At 36.9% G+C, this 14,047-nt stretch overlaps 1 protein-coding gene across 5 annotated transcripts in view; it reads right to left on the reverse strand.

Annotated features, from left to right (window-relative positions):
- TRPC6 (transient receptor potential cation channel subfamily C member 6) overlaps positions 1–14,047 on the reverse strand; it is a 116,458-nt gene that overhangs the window by 26,417 nt on the left and 75,994 nt on the right. For 4 of the 5 annotated variants that reach the window (XM_027087750.1, XM_027087752.1, XM_027087753.1 and 1 more), the window contains exons 3-4: positions 4,593–4,778; positions 2,538–2,702 (exon numbers count right to left, since the gene is read on the reverse strand). In XM_027087750.1, the coding sequence (XP_026943551.1) occupies positions 2,538–2,702; positions 4,593–4,778 (351 nt within the window). The remainder of the gene's footprint in view (positions 1–2,537; positions 2,703–4,592; positions 4,779–14,047) is intronic. The other variant, XM_027087751.1, reaches the window with a different exon arrangement.

A 14,047-nucleotide genomic window follows, 5' to 3' on the forward strand; every position in this document is an offset into this window, starting at 1 on the left:
TTGGATAATCATATCTTCTATTTCTTATTACAAATCACTGAGAGTTGTGTTTCTCTTTAAACTAAAGGAGATTCTGGTACCACTCAATGGACTTTAGGAACTGAAATGAGTTATTCATTTTAGTAAAATTTGTCATCTATATATTTTGTGACGTAAACAGATTTCTAAAAAATAACTGTAAAGAAAAATTGAACAAGGTGAAAAACTGATGTACCTGGAAAAATGACTGAAAGTAAGCACTGAAAGAAATACCTGCTTTTAAATATTATATCATACTCTTTTTAAGTATTTACTGATGATCAAATAACTATCAAATACCAATAGTAGCAGAAAATGTTGAAGATAGCTTAAGCCAAAATGATTTGAAATCACAGCATGACCTATTTTTACTATAATGAGTATAAAACACATTTGGGTTATGGTGGAAAAAGAGAACAAGTAAGGACAAAAAGAATTTCTTGAAGAAAAGAGCAGACTTGAGGAAAGAAAACCAAACTTTAAATAGAAACAAGGACTCTGTCAAGGTGCATATGCCTGCAATTTGATCTCGCTTAATTTTCATGGATGCTTTGGAATTTTTTAATATTTTAAATAATATTTTAAATAAAAGCATCAATATAGCTTGAGCAATCTCCCCCCTGTTTAAAAAAATCAATTCTCTAAACTGTAAATAATATTTATATATATTACCAAAAGGAAAAATGTAAAATAGATTTTATCATCATGCTTCAAACATTAAATAACAGTAAAATAGATTTTACATATGAAAAAAAATACAGTGTCCTTGACAGTGTCCTTTTAATTTGATTATTTGCCTCAGGGTTCATAAACGAGGGTGGAAAACATACCAGAAAGAAACATGGCCAGGAAAGAAGAAATAGTGAAGGAAATCAGGTTAATTAGGATTCAATCAAAATTTAAGAAATGTGCAACTCTAAGGACTGCCAAAACTAGTCTGTCAAAACACCAAACACTCTGGAAGGCATTATGCTTTTGAACTCACTGGATATGGGGAGGCACAATTATTCACCTTAGAAGAGAGATTATAATTTAACTGATCACAGAGTAATAACAAGGATAATTCCGAACCCCCCCCACTTCCCCCACTTTTAATTCAGGTTAAATCTCTGAAGTAGAAGCAGAACAGAGACTACATACATAGATGTAGCTTATGTTCTAGTAAGGAGAATTAATTCTTTTTTCAAAGTGGAATCTGTCATTCCTATGAAAAAAGGAAGAAAAGAAAAATCTTAACTTTCTAGAAAAAAATCCATGCTATAAATTTCTAATTCTAGTAAATATCACTATTTTCATTTTATTTTCCTCCTTTATAATTTATTTATAAATCTATAAGTCCAACTTTTGGCCTTATATATTTAAGGGAAAAACATTTATAACGACAGATTTTACCCTCAGGAGAAAATGCCAAGTTTCCAGCAGTTCCTATCATCATCAATGGAAGTAATTATGAAGTTCCCACTATGTAAGGCTTTGCACCAGCTTCCTACCATAAGCCACTTAATAACATTCCTGTAAGGTTAAAGCACCAAATATATGACTAAGTAATAATAAGAAGAAAATATGTAGGTAATGGTGATATATGTCTTTGTACCCACATGTTACAAATATTTGAAAATGAGTCATGCCCAGATTTAACAACAGCAAGTGATTCAACTGGCATATCGACATGGCACATAAATAGATGGTCCAGCAGACATTTCAGCCACATAGCTTTAGAGTTATTTCAGTCTGACTCTAAGAGTTGAAACTTTGACAATTCCAGAAATGTGGCTTCAAAAACATGCAGAATAAGATTGTTGGCAATGCAGGGCAGACAAATCTCTATGCCTGTTAACAGAATGACAGGTCAACATTTTCCAAACTTCTTCTGTCACACTAATGAAAGGCTAGGTCCATCTGAACAAATTAGTTTCATCAAATCCTGGGCAGAGTTTGCCAAAAACAAAAAAACCCCAAAAAACAGGCTATCTTTGTTGTCAGGTTACAATGTATTCTGTCCTTAAAACAAATAGTCTTCATTGAAACAAGCATTATAGTAATATTTACACAATTGCCTTTTATTTATATTAAGATTTATCTGGTCATATTTGCTAAAATAAATACAAAACAAAATCTTTCATCTCAAGGTTTGCCAGAGGAGAAATAACAAAAGAAAACATGTTCTTTTAGGGTGTTATTTGAGATATCTGCTCAATGCATACCTCATCAAAAATGTAAAAATATATGCATAGGTGTAACTAGAGAGAAGACAAATAGGAAATATACTGAGTTTTTCTTTCGCATATTAACAGTGGTAATATTACAGGTGAATTTTCTCTTTCCATTGCTTTCATTATTTCTTATAGCAAATATATGTTATTTTTATAATATTAAAAACAATAAGATTATTTAAACCCAACTCTGACTTCCCTGAAATTTTTATTTGGGAAATAGAATTTTCTTTGCTTAACTGGCTCTGATATATAAACCAGATACACTACTAGGAGATAACAGAGGTGCAGGCTTCACAGACATACCTTGCTGCATGGAGCAAACCAGTAAATGAGAGCCAGGAAAGGCAGTCCGATGGCAACGGCGAGGACCACAAGAAACTTGACTGCCGTGGTCTGCTGCCGCAAACCGGAAAGGTTCTCATACCATATGGACAGAAGCTGCTGTTGACAGTTTGGATGAGCTACAAACTAGCAGGGGAGTGACAAAACATTTAACAGCTTGCTTAAAGATTCAGCATAAACTCTTTTCTTGCATTCTAATATTATGTTCTGTTCTTGCCCATGAAAAATATTGTTAGAATTAAAGAACAAATGTAAAATATCTAGCGGGCAGGTATTAAGCAAGATGGCAGGGGGTTCTAATATGTATTACATAAATTCAAAGATTCCAACTTTTGCTTTATGACTAATGGGTTTTCTTTCAAAGCACAAACAAATTTTGGAAATTTAACATTGGAAAATGATTCATCAATATTTTACAAAAGGACTTTTATGATTATATGTTTTTTCCATCTAGAAGGAGTGATATAAAGATCCTGCTAGATCAGATGTCTAAATACTTTTTTTTTAAAGTATATGACCTTTTCTGCACTGACCTAAAATGCTAAACTTATTTTATACTAGGCTCCCATTTGCATATGGGTCTTTTTCTGGACTGCCTATTCTATTCTACTGATATTTCTTTTTATTCCTGCACCATAAACTCTTTCAATTAAGAAAACTTTATAATTAAATTTCACTCTTAATTTTTCAGAATTTTTTATTCTTACATATTTATTGCTTACAAATGAACCCTACGTATGACAGAGAGCTGCATTATTTAATATACAAAAAGCAACAACTCAAAATAACAATTGGTAAAGAATATTAAAAATTAGACAAAGGACAGGTTATATAAAGGAACTAAAAATGTTTCTTAAGGATGGTTAACCTGCAAGATAATTAAATCAAGATACAATGTTTGTCTTCTCAGAATGGTAAGGTTTAATAATACCCATTATGTAGCACAGGGGGATCAGCTCGGTGCTTTGCGATGACCTAGAGTGGTGGGATAGGGAGGATGGGAGGGAGGCTCAAGGGGGAGGGGATATGGGGACATGTGTATGCATATGGCTGATTCGCTTTGTTGTGCAACAGAAACTAACACAGTATTGTGAAGTAATTATACTCCAATAAAGATCTATTTTTAAAAAATAAAAAAATAATAATACCCATTATGAGTGGAAGAAATAATCCCTCTCACATACTGTTGACATGTGTAAACTGGTGTACATTTTTTGAAGGGAAATTTAGCAAATGTTTTGAAATAACAAAAAAAATAAAGAAAATAATAAACATCCTTAAATAGTAAACTGACTAAATGAACATAACAATATAAATAAACATAACGATATGCAGCCTTTGAAAAGATTAAGTGGATGTTTATTTACTGATATGTGAAGATGTCCAAGGTATAAACTTATGGAGAGAAATATAATATTGATTAACCACTCTCTGTTAAGAATTGAGAAGATAGAAAGATGGAATGTCTATATTGTTTGAAAGCTTACCATAAGTCTATGTTACTTTTATTAGAAAACCTACCTTTAAAAACTGTTTTTTTAAAGATATCTTACATAACCTAAGAAAGCAGTCAAGGATAGGGGGCACCACATGAAGACAGAAATAAAAATACTCCACAAATAAAGATGAAGGAGATTCAAATGCTCTAAAGAAGGAATAGAAGTCATTGGTCTGGAATTGGAATATATTAACAAATGGGAAAACCGAGTTGGGTCTTAAATAATGATGTTCCTATCCTATAACAAATGCCTTGTAGTTTGAACACACAAAGTCATTTTTGTATCATTAGTTAAGTAAAAGAAAGTGTCAATCGCTGCATAAACAAGTCTAGGTTTTAAAGACTGGCATTAGTGTAGGTTAAATGCCTCACAACCAGGCACTTAGAATTGTTAGAGAACCTACCTAGTGCAATTAATTAGAAAAAACCAGCTCAATCTAATTATGCCAACCCTTCATCCTGATTTAGCACCAATAAAAACTGAAATAATGTAAAAGGGGCTTCAGGCCTGACCTTACTTTTTTTACGTCATATTTAATGGCAAGTTTTAAACGGCTGAGATTTGGACGACCGTGATCTCCACCACTGTGGTGTATTTCAACATCCCCATTCAGAATGGCCTCTACTTCTTCGGTATTTCTGCACAGATCGAGGAGTCCAACAACAAAATCTTTGCACTGCATTGACAGTTTTTTGTAGTCATTCTAGGAAAGACAAAGCAAAGCAAAAAACAATAATGTAGAAGTAGCAAATTTTACTATGTTATGCTGCAGAATTTATCAGTGATTTGATGGTCTGTAGAGGAAAAAAACTCTATTTTTAGGTTTACTATTCTTTTAACATCTTCAATTGCTGTTCTGCTGAGCGATCTCTGAAATATCTTAGCACAATAAAGATTTTCTTTATATTCTGAAAGAGGAAATTTGTCTAAAACATAACCAAAGTTATCAAAAAGTACTGCACTGTGCCAAACTCATCTACTGATTCAGGAGAAATATAAAGTAAGCAACATTTCCCACAGCATGCTCATACTATGTTGCGTACCTATATCTCTTATGTTCATAACTTCATCAGCTAGGCATATAATATATATTTGCTAGACAAAAGCAAACATATATCACTTATCTATTTACTAAATTTTTACCGAGGAATTTTATGTACCAAACACAGGGTCAAAAGACAAGATCTAATATAAAGTCTGCAAATTGAGATTCTTCTTTGGAGAAAAGGAAATTTAATGAAAATGCTTTCACTGTAATTTACTGCTGATGAACTAATGGTATTTTGGGAGGATTTAGAGAGTACAGATCATATTTAAACACCAAAAACTCATTTTGAACTTACATACACCATGCATTCATTCAGGTCTTTGATATTTCCTTCCTCTTTATTCTCTTACATTGAAATAAGGCCATTTATAACCCAATGTTAATAAAGAAAACCTATTAGTTAGAACTTGTTGCATTCCAAGTGGATCATATCATTTAATCTTCACAGTTACCTTGATCCCTTAGGTTAAATAATATGTTCAAGATCATGCAGCCACCAAGTATCAAAATGAGGCTTTAAATGTAACCCTGTTTTGCTCTAAACCCTTTGCCTGTAAGAATTATGCCACTTTGTCTTTTTGTAGAATGCTTCTCTATTTTGATCTATGAAGAACTGGGAGGCAAGCCAGAGAAATACTAGTCCCATTTTGCACATCAAAAAACTAAGGTCCCGGGCTTCCCTGGTGGCGCAGTGGTTGAGAGTCCGCCTGCCCATGCAGGGGACACAGGTTCATGCCCCGGTCCGTGAGGATCCCACATGTCGCGGAGTGGCTGGGCCCATGAGCCATGGTCGCTGAGCCTGCGTGTCCGGAGCCTGTGCTCCACAACAGGAGAGGCCACAACAGTGAGAGGCCCGTGTACCGAAAAACAAAACAAAACAAAACTAAGGTCCCTTGAGGTCACTGCCTCCATGGCAGAGTTTACTCTTAAAGCCAGCTTTGTAGGTTCAGAATTGGTTGTCTCCTCCATCTTGAAGCCACCATTGTGTTGTAGGATAAAAAGATTCCTTGCAGGGGGAGTTAAGATAGCAGAGGAGTAGGAGGACATGCAGTTCATCTCTCCCCACGATGCATCAGGAATACACCTATAGATGCAACAATTCTCACAGAATACCAGCTGAAAACTAGCAGAAAACCTTCAACACCAGAAGGGACTATAAAGATCCCTGAATAACTGGGTAGGATGAAAAAAAGGAGGGAGAAGGAGGAGGAGAGGAAGTGGGATGGGACATGCACCTCGGGGCAAGGGAGCTGAAGCAGAGGAGAGATTCCCGAATTCAGGGAAACCCCCACTCCAACAGGGAAATCAATTGGGACAGAAGGGAAAAGCATTTGAGGCTGTCAGAAGAGGGTGAAGCGGCCGATCTACAGCAGATGGGACACAGTGAGAAATATACAGGTGGTCTGTACCACAGCCCTATGTGCCCCAGACTGGGATGTGTGTTCACAGGTGTTCAAGGGGGCTGGGAGCTGGATTGTGGGGATTGGAGAATAGACCTGGAGCGAGAACTGCTGTTGGCTGTGGGGAGACAAACTGAGGGGACAGAAGGGAGGAAATCCGCAGCAGGGAATACCTATGGAGGAAGACTGGACTGCCATGGAAACAGGGCGCTATTGCAGGGGGAGGAGCCGCTACTGTAACCTCTCTCTCCCCACACACCGGCACCAATAAAAGAAGCCTTCTCAGGGCTGGCCCTCACACGCCTTATGCTGAGCACCAGAAAAGGCCCTCACTGGGCCATATCTCTTGTGCCCGTGGCCACCAGCTTCCCTGTGCATTTGGTGCCACCAGGGGTCCTGTGATCCAAGCAGCCATACCACCTCTGCACCCCGTCCTCACAGGGGCAGACCCAAGAGCTCCAAGGCAGCCTCAGGACCAGACTCCTGTGGGTGGACCACAGGGAGAGGTGGGGATAAAACCAAAGCTGAACCTCAGGAACAGCGTGACTAAGGAAGAAGATCAAAAATCTTTCCATCAGCTGTTCAAGCTGCAGATTAAATCCCCGTGATCAGCTAGGTAGACCCTGTGTCTATGGAATATCTGAGTAGACAATGAGTGTTCCCACAAATGAAAACAGTCTAGCTCTGGCAGCTGTGGACTTTGGGGGCAAGCACACTGAGGAATTGGGCCCAATCAGAGTCTGAGTGGTTCCCACAGGGCCCACAGCAGGTCCAGAGACCAGCCCAGAGGCAGAGGAGGGCCTCTTGGAGAGGCAGAGGTGGGCTGTGTCTCACTGCATGTGCAAGGACACTTACAGTGGAGACCCCAGGGAAACATAATTATTACTAAGAATTTTATCATGTTTTCATTCATTCTGTTGTTGGTTCTGGCTTTTTTGTTTGTTTCTTTTTTTTTCTTTTTTTGTTTGTTGTTGTTATTGTTTTAGTTTTTTTTTTAATTTAGTCTTTTGGGATCTTCATGTTTTATAACTTTCTTAAATATATATTTCTATTTTTACTTTGCTTTTCTGTTGTTCTGTGTTCTTTTCCCTTATTTTTATTCTTCTTCTTTTTCCTTAATATATTATTTATTTTAAAAATATTTCCATTTCTACTTTGCTTTTCTGTTGTCTTGTGTTTTTTCCATTTTTATTTTATTATTATTTTTTAATCCTTTTTATCGGTTCTGTTTCCTTACTTTATTCTTCAGTTGGCACACTGCTTTGGTTTTGTGGTTTTGTTAGTTTTGATCCTAATTGTTTGATTTCGCCTTTGAGTTCCTCTATTTGTCTGGTTGTTCTTTGCTTTTTGTTTTATTTGGTTCTATTTTTATTTCTTTTGTATGTGTGTGTGTTTCCTTGCTTCTGTTTTTGTTTGATTTTACTTTTTACCATTTGTCTGGGGTTTTGGTAGTCTTTCTTTTTTTAAATCCCCTTTATTGTGGGAATGAGTGACTTGCAGGGTCTTGGTTCCTCGACTGGAAGTTGGGTCTGAGGCTTTGGGGTGGGAGCAGTGAGTCCAGGAAGCTGGACCACTAGAGAATTCCTGGCCCCAGGGAAGATTAATCGCCAAGAGCTCTCACGGAGGCCTCTATCTGAATCCAAGACCCTGTTCCACCCAAATGCCAGCAGTTCCCAGCACTGTATGCTTCATACAAAACACAAAAGACAGGAACACAAACCCACCCATCAGCACACAGACTACCTAAAGTCATACTAAGGTCACAGACACCCCAAAACACACCACCTGACATAGCCCTGCTCAGCAGAGGGAAAGACTCAGCTCCACCCACCAGAACACAGGTACCAGTCCCTCCCATCAGGAGGCCTACACAAGCCACTGGACCAACCTCTCCACTGCGGGAAGAGAAAAGCAGGAAGAGGAACTATGAACCTGCAGCCTAGGGAAAGGAGACCTCAAATACTGTAAATCAGACAAAATGAGAAGACAGAGAAATATCTTGCAGGCAAAGGAGCAAGATAAAAACCCACAAGATCAAAAAAATGAAGAAGAAATCGGCAAACTACCTGAAAAAGAACTCAGAGTAATGATAGTAAAGATGATCTTGGAAATAGAATAGAGAAAATACAAGAAATGTTTAACAAGGACCTAGAAGAACTAAAGAGCAAACAAACAGTAATGAACAACACAATAGCTAAAATTAAAAATACTCTAGACAGAATCAATAGCATAACTGAGGCAGGAGAACGGATAAATGAGCTGTAAGATAGAATGGTGGAAATAACTGCCACAGAGCAGAATAAAGAAAAAGGAATGAAAAGAATGGAGGACAGTCTCAGAGGCTTCTGGGACAATGTTAAGTGAACCAACATTCGAATTATAGGCATCCCAGAAAAAGAGAAAAAGAAAGGGTCTGAGAAAATATTTGAAGAGATTTTAGTTGAAAACTTACCTAACATGGGAAAGGAAATAGTCAATCAAGTTCAGGAAGTGCAGAGAGTCTCATACAGGATAAACCCAAGGAGAAACATGTCAAGACTCATATTGATCAAACTAACAAAAATTAAACACAAAGAAAAAATATTAAAAGCAGCAAGGGAAAAGCAAGAAATAACATACAAGGGAATCTCCATAAGGTTAACAGCTGATCTTTCAGCAGAAACTCAGCAAGCCAGAAGGGAGTGGCAAGATATATTTAAAGTGATGAAGGGGAAAAAACTACAACAAAAATTACTCTACCCAGCAAGGATCTCATTCAGATTTGACAGAGAAATCAAAAGCTTCACAGACAAGCAAAAGTTAAGAGAATTCAGCACCACCAAACCAGCTTTACAACAAATGCTAAAAGAACTTCTCTAGAAAGGAAACAAAAGACAAGAAAAAGACCTATAAAAACAAACTCAAAACAATTAAGAAAATGGTAATAGAAACATACATATCAAATATTACCTTAAATGTAAATGAATTAAATGCTCCAACCAAAAGACACAGACTGACTGAATGGATACAAAAACAAGACCTGCATATATGCGGTCTACAAGAGACCCACTTCAGATCTAGGGACACATACAGACTGAAAGTGAGGGAAAAAGATATTCCATGCAAATGGAAATCAAAAGAAAGTTGGAGTAGCAAGATTCATATCAGAAAAACTGACTCTAAAATAAAGACTATTTTAAGAGACAAGGAAGGACACTACATAATGATCAAGAGATCAATCCAAGAAGAAGATATAACAATTGTAAATATTTATGCATCCAACATAGGAGCACCTCAATACATAAGGGAAATGCTAACAACCATAAAAGGGGAAATCAATACAACCAAAAGGGGAAATCAACAGTAAGACAATAATAGTAGTGGATTTAACATCCCACTTACACCAACAGACAGATCAACCCAAATGAAAATAAATAAGGAAACACAAGTTTTTTTTATTGTTTTTTTTTTCTTTTTGCTGTACGCGGGCCTCTCACTGTTGTGGCCTCTCCCGTTGCAGAGTACAGGCTCCGGACGCACAGGCCCAGCGGCCATGGCTCACGGGCGCAGCCGCTCTGCGGCATGTGAGATCTTCCCAGACTGGGGCACGAACCCATGTCTCCTGCATCAGCAGGTGGACTCTCAACCACTGCGCCACCAGGGAAGCCCAAGGAAACACAAGTTTTAAATGACACATTAAACCCACAGCCAACATCATTCTCAATGGTGAAAAACTGAAACCATTTCCACTAAGATCAGGAACAAGACAAGGGTGCCCACTATCACCGCTATTATTCAACATAGTTTTGGAAGCTTTAGCCACAGCAATCAGAGAAGAAAAAGAAATAAAAGGAATCCAAATCAGAAAAGAAGTAAAACTGTCACTGTTTGCAGATGACATGATACTATACATAGAGAATCCTGAAGATGCTATCAGAAAACTACTAGAGCTAATCAATGAATTTGTTAAAGTAGCAGGATACAAAATTAATGCACAGAAATCTCTTGCATACCTATACACTAAAAACAAAAAAATCAGAAAGAGAAATTAAGGAAACACTCCCATTTACCATTGCAACAACAAAAAAAATTAAAATACCTAGGAATAAACCTACCTAAGGAGGCAAAAGACCTGTATGCAGAAAACTATAAGACACTGATGAAAGAAATCAAAGATGATACAAACAGATGGAGAGATATACCATGTTCTTGGATTGGAAGAATCAACATTGTGAAAATGATTATACTACCCGAAGCAATCAACAAATTCAATACAATCCCTATCAAACTACCAATGGCATTTTTCACAGAACTACAACAAGAAATTTTACAATTTGTATGGAAACAGAAAAGACCCTGAAGAGCCAAAGCAATCTTGAGAAAGAAAAATGGAGCTGGAGGAATCAGGCTCCCTGACTTCAGACTATACTACAAAGCTACAGTAATCAAGACATTATGGTACTGTCACCAAAATAGAAATATAGATCAATGGAACAGGATAGAAAGCTCATAAATAAACCCATGCACCTATGGTCACCTTATCTTTGACAAAGGAGGCAAGAATAAACAATGGAGAAAAGACAGCCTCTTCAATAAGTGATGCTGGGAAAACTGGACAGCTACATGTAAAAGAATGAAATTAGAACACTTCCTAACACCATACACAAAAATAAACTCAAAATGGATTAAAGACCTAAATGTAAGGCAAGACACTATAAAACTCTTAGAGAAAAATATAGGCATAACACTCTATGACATAAATCACAGCAAGATCCTGTTTGATGCACTTCCTAGAGTAATGGAAATAAAACCAAAAATAAACAAATGGGACCTAATGAAACTTAAAAGCTATTGCACAGTAAAGGAAACCATAAACAAGATGAAAAGACAACCCTCAGAATGCGAGAAAATACTTTCAAATGAAGTAACTGACAAAGGATTAATCTTCAAAATATACAAGCAGCTCATGCAGCTCAATATCAAAAAAACACACAACCCAATCCAAAAATAGGCAGAAAACCTAAATAGACATTTCTCCAAAGAAGACATACAGATGGACAACAAACGCATGAAATGATGCTCAACATCACTAATCATTAGAGAAATGCAAATCAAAACTACAATGAGGTATCACCTCATACCAGTCAGAATGGCCATCATCAAAATATCTGGAAACAATAAATGCTGGAGAGGGTGTGGAGAAAAGGGAACCCTCTTGCACTGTTGGTGGGAATGTAAATTGATACAGCCACTATGGGAACCGTATGGAGGTTCCTTAAGAAACTAAAAATAGAACTAACATATGACCCAGCAATCCCACTACTGGGCATATACCCTGAGAAAACCATAATTCAAAAAGTGTCATGTACGACAATGTTCATTGCAGCACTATTTACAATAGCCAGGACATGGAAGCAACCTAAGTGTCCATTGACAAATGAATGGATAAAGAAGATGTGGCACATATATACAACGGAATATTACTCAGCCATAAAAAGAAAAGAAATTGAGTTATTTGTAATGAGGTGGATGGACCTAGAGTCTGTCATACAGAGTGAAGTAAGTCAGGAAAAGAAAAACAAATACCATATGTTAATGCGTATATATGGAATCTTAAAAAAAACGGTACTGATGAAAACAGTGGCAGGGCAGGAATAAAGACACAGACGTAGAGAACAGAGTTGAGAACACGGTCAGGGGGAAGGGGAAGCTGGGATGAAGTGAGAGAGTAGTATTGACATATATACACTACCAAATGTAAAATGGACGGTTCGGGGTAAGCTGCTGCTTAGCACAGGGAGATCAGCTCGGTGTTTTGTGACGACCTAGAGTGATGGGATAGGGAGGGTGGTAGGGAGTCTCCAGCAGGAGAGGATATGGGGATATATGTATACATATAGCTGATTTACTTTGTTGTACAGCAGAAACTAACACACCATTGTAAAGCAATTATACCCCAATAAAGATGTTAAAAAAAAAAAAAAAAGATTCCTTGCAGGGATCAAGAGAGAAAGATGTTGGAGAAATATGAGAGGCTCTGGATGTGAATCAATAGGTAATATTTGCGGAGCAGCTAAATGGAAAACAGCTTCAACTTGGGTATTTGCAAAGCACCTTCCTGGGCTCCTCCCCATAAATCATGCCAAGTTTCACTTTGCTAACTGTAGGTTCAAACAGATTCTATAAAAGAAAATTAATAAAACAAATTCTGTCTTAACTGAGAATGGCTCAAACTACTTCTAAACAGGTATCTGGTCAGATAGTATAAATAAGGTCACAAGGAAACAGCTCTACCCCTGTCATGAAATAGTCAATTAAGGTCATGGGGAAGAACTTTGAGGTGTGGAAGCATCCATACATATGCTGTCCATGCCCACTATTCCATATTATAGTGGTTAGGAGCTTGGGCTTTTAAGGTTAGATATACCTGTAATCGAATCCCAGCTCTTCTGTTTTTTAGCCATGTGATCTTAGGTAGCTTCAAATCACTCTATGAGGTAGGTGCTACTATTATTTTCATTTTACAGATGAGAAAACTAAGGTTTAGTGAGAGTAATTGTTAAAGAAATCACACATTGCAAAGCACATAGCAAGCATTTGATAAAACATAATTATTTTATTTATATCATCAAAGGCAAGATCTGAAAACAGGCCATTTCTTGACATTTGTAAGTACCTATGGAGTTTAATGCATCTAGGCTTTCTTGTTTATAGTGCTCAATTCTAGATGTATCTTTAGTCCTTTTGCAGATAAAAATGTAAGACTCAAAACCAGTACTCTCTCGAATTCCAAAAAAGCTCAGGTGAAATTAGATATTTCAAAGGAGGGTATGACCCTTCAAGTGTAGAGTAACATTTTTAGTAGAAACCACATGGACTGAAAAAGTAAAGGACAGGAGCTCTGTGCTGTTTCATATCTTGACTTAAAAAATTGTTTCCAATTCACTGCTAATTCTCAAGACATATTCCAAGCAAAAACAAAACAAAAACCAACAATTAAAAAATAAAATAAAGAATAAGACTGCTTTTAGAATTGCATGTTTTTTTTACCTTGGGAATCCATTTACAAATATTTTCATATTTTAAGTTTTCTCAAATTGAAATGTAAACTCACTTAAAATGAGATGTTGGCAGTTCATTAGCCAGACACAGCACTGTGATTTTGGTTTTTTGAAAAAGTGAAGCTGACGGTTGATTTAATTCGGCCTTTGGCTCACACACCCACACCATACATTAATAAATTAGAAGTGGATGCTGGCCTATTAACCTTTGAGTTATAAAGAGATGACTGATAGTGGGTTAATAGAACAGAGTTTAGAGATTAATAGACATGAAATACCCTGTTAAAAGCACCCTGTCAAAGGGTCATCTTAGTTGGATTTTACATAGTAGAAGATATGTTATGGTGTGTAATTTTAATGTCTGGATCTATACATAGAATAACATTTGCTTTATAGAAATCAAGAGGGTGGGGGAAAATGCATGCCTTAATTCTCACTAATCAACCCTGTGGGTTTTGGAGAAGAGCAGACCTGGATTTGAAAA

The sequence above is a fragment of the Aethalodelphis obliquidens genome, unplaced genomic scaffold (assembly GCF_003676395.1).
Source record: "Aethalodelphis obliquidens isolate GAN/ISIS:26980383/991018 unplaced genomic scaffold, ASM367639v1 scaffold60, whole genome shotgun sequence".
NCBI lineage: Eukaryota > Metazoa > Chordata > Mammalia > Artiodactyla > Delphinidae > Aethalodelphis > Aethalodelphis obliquidens.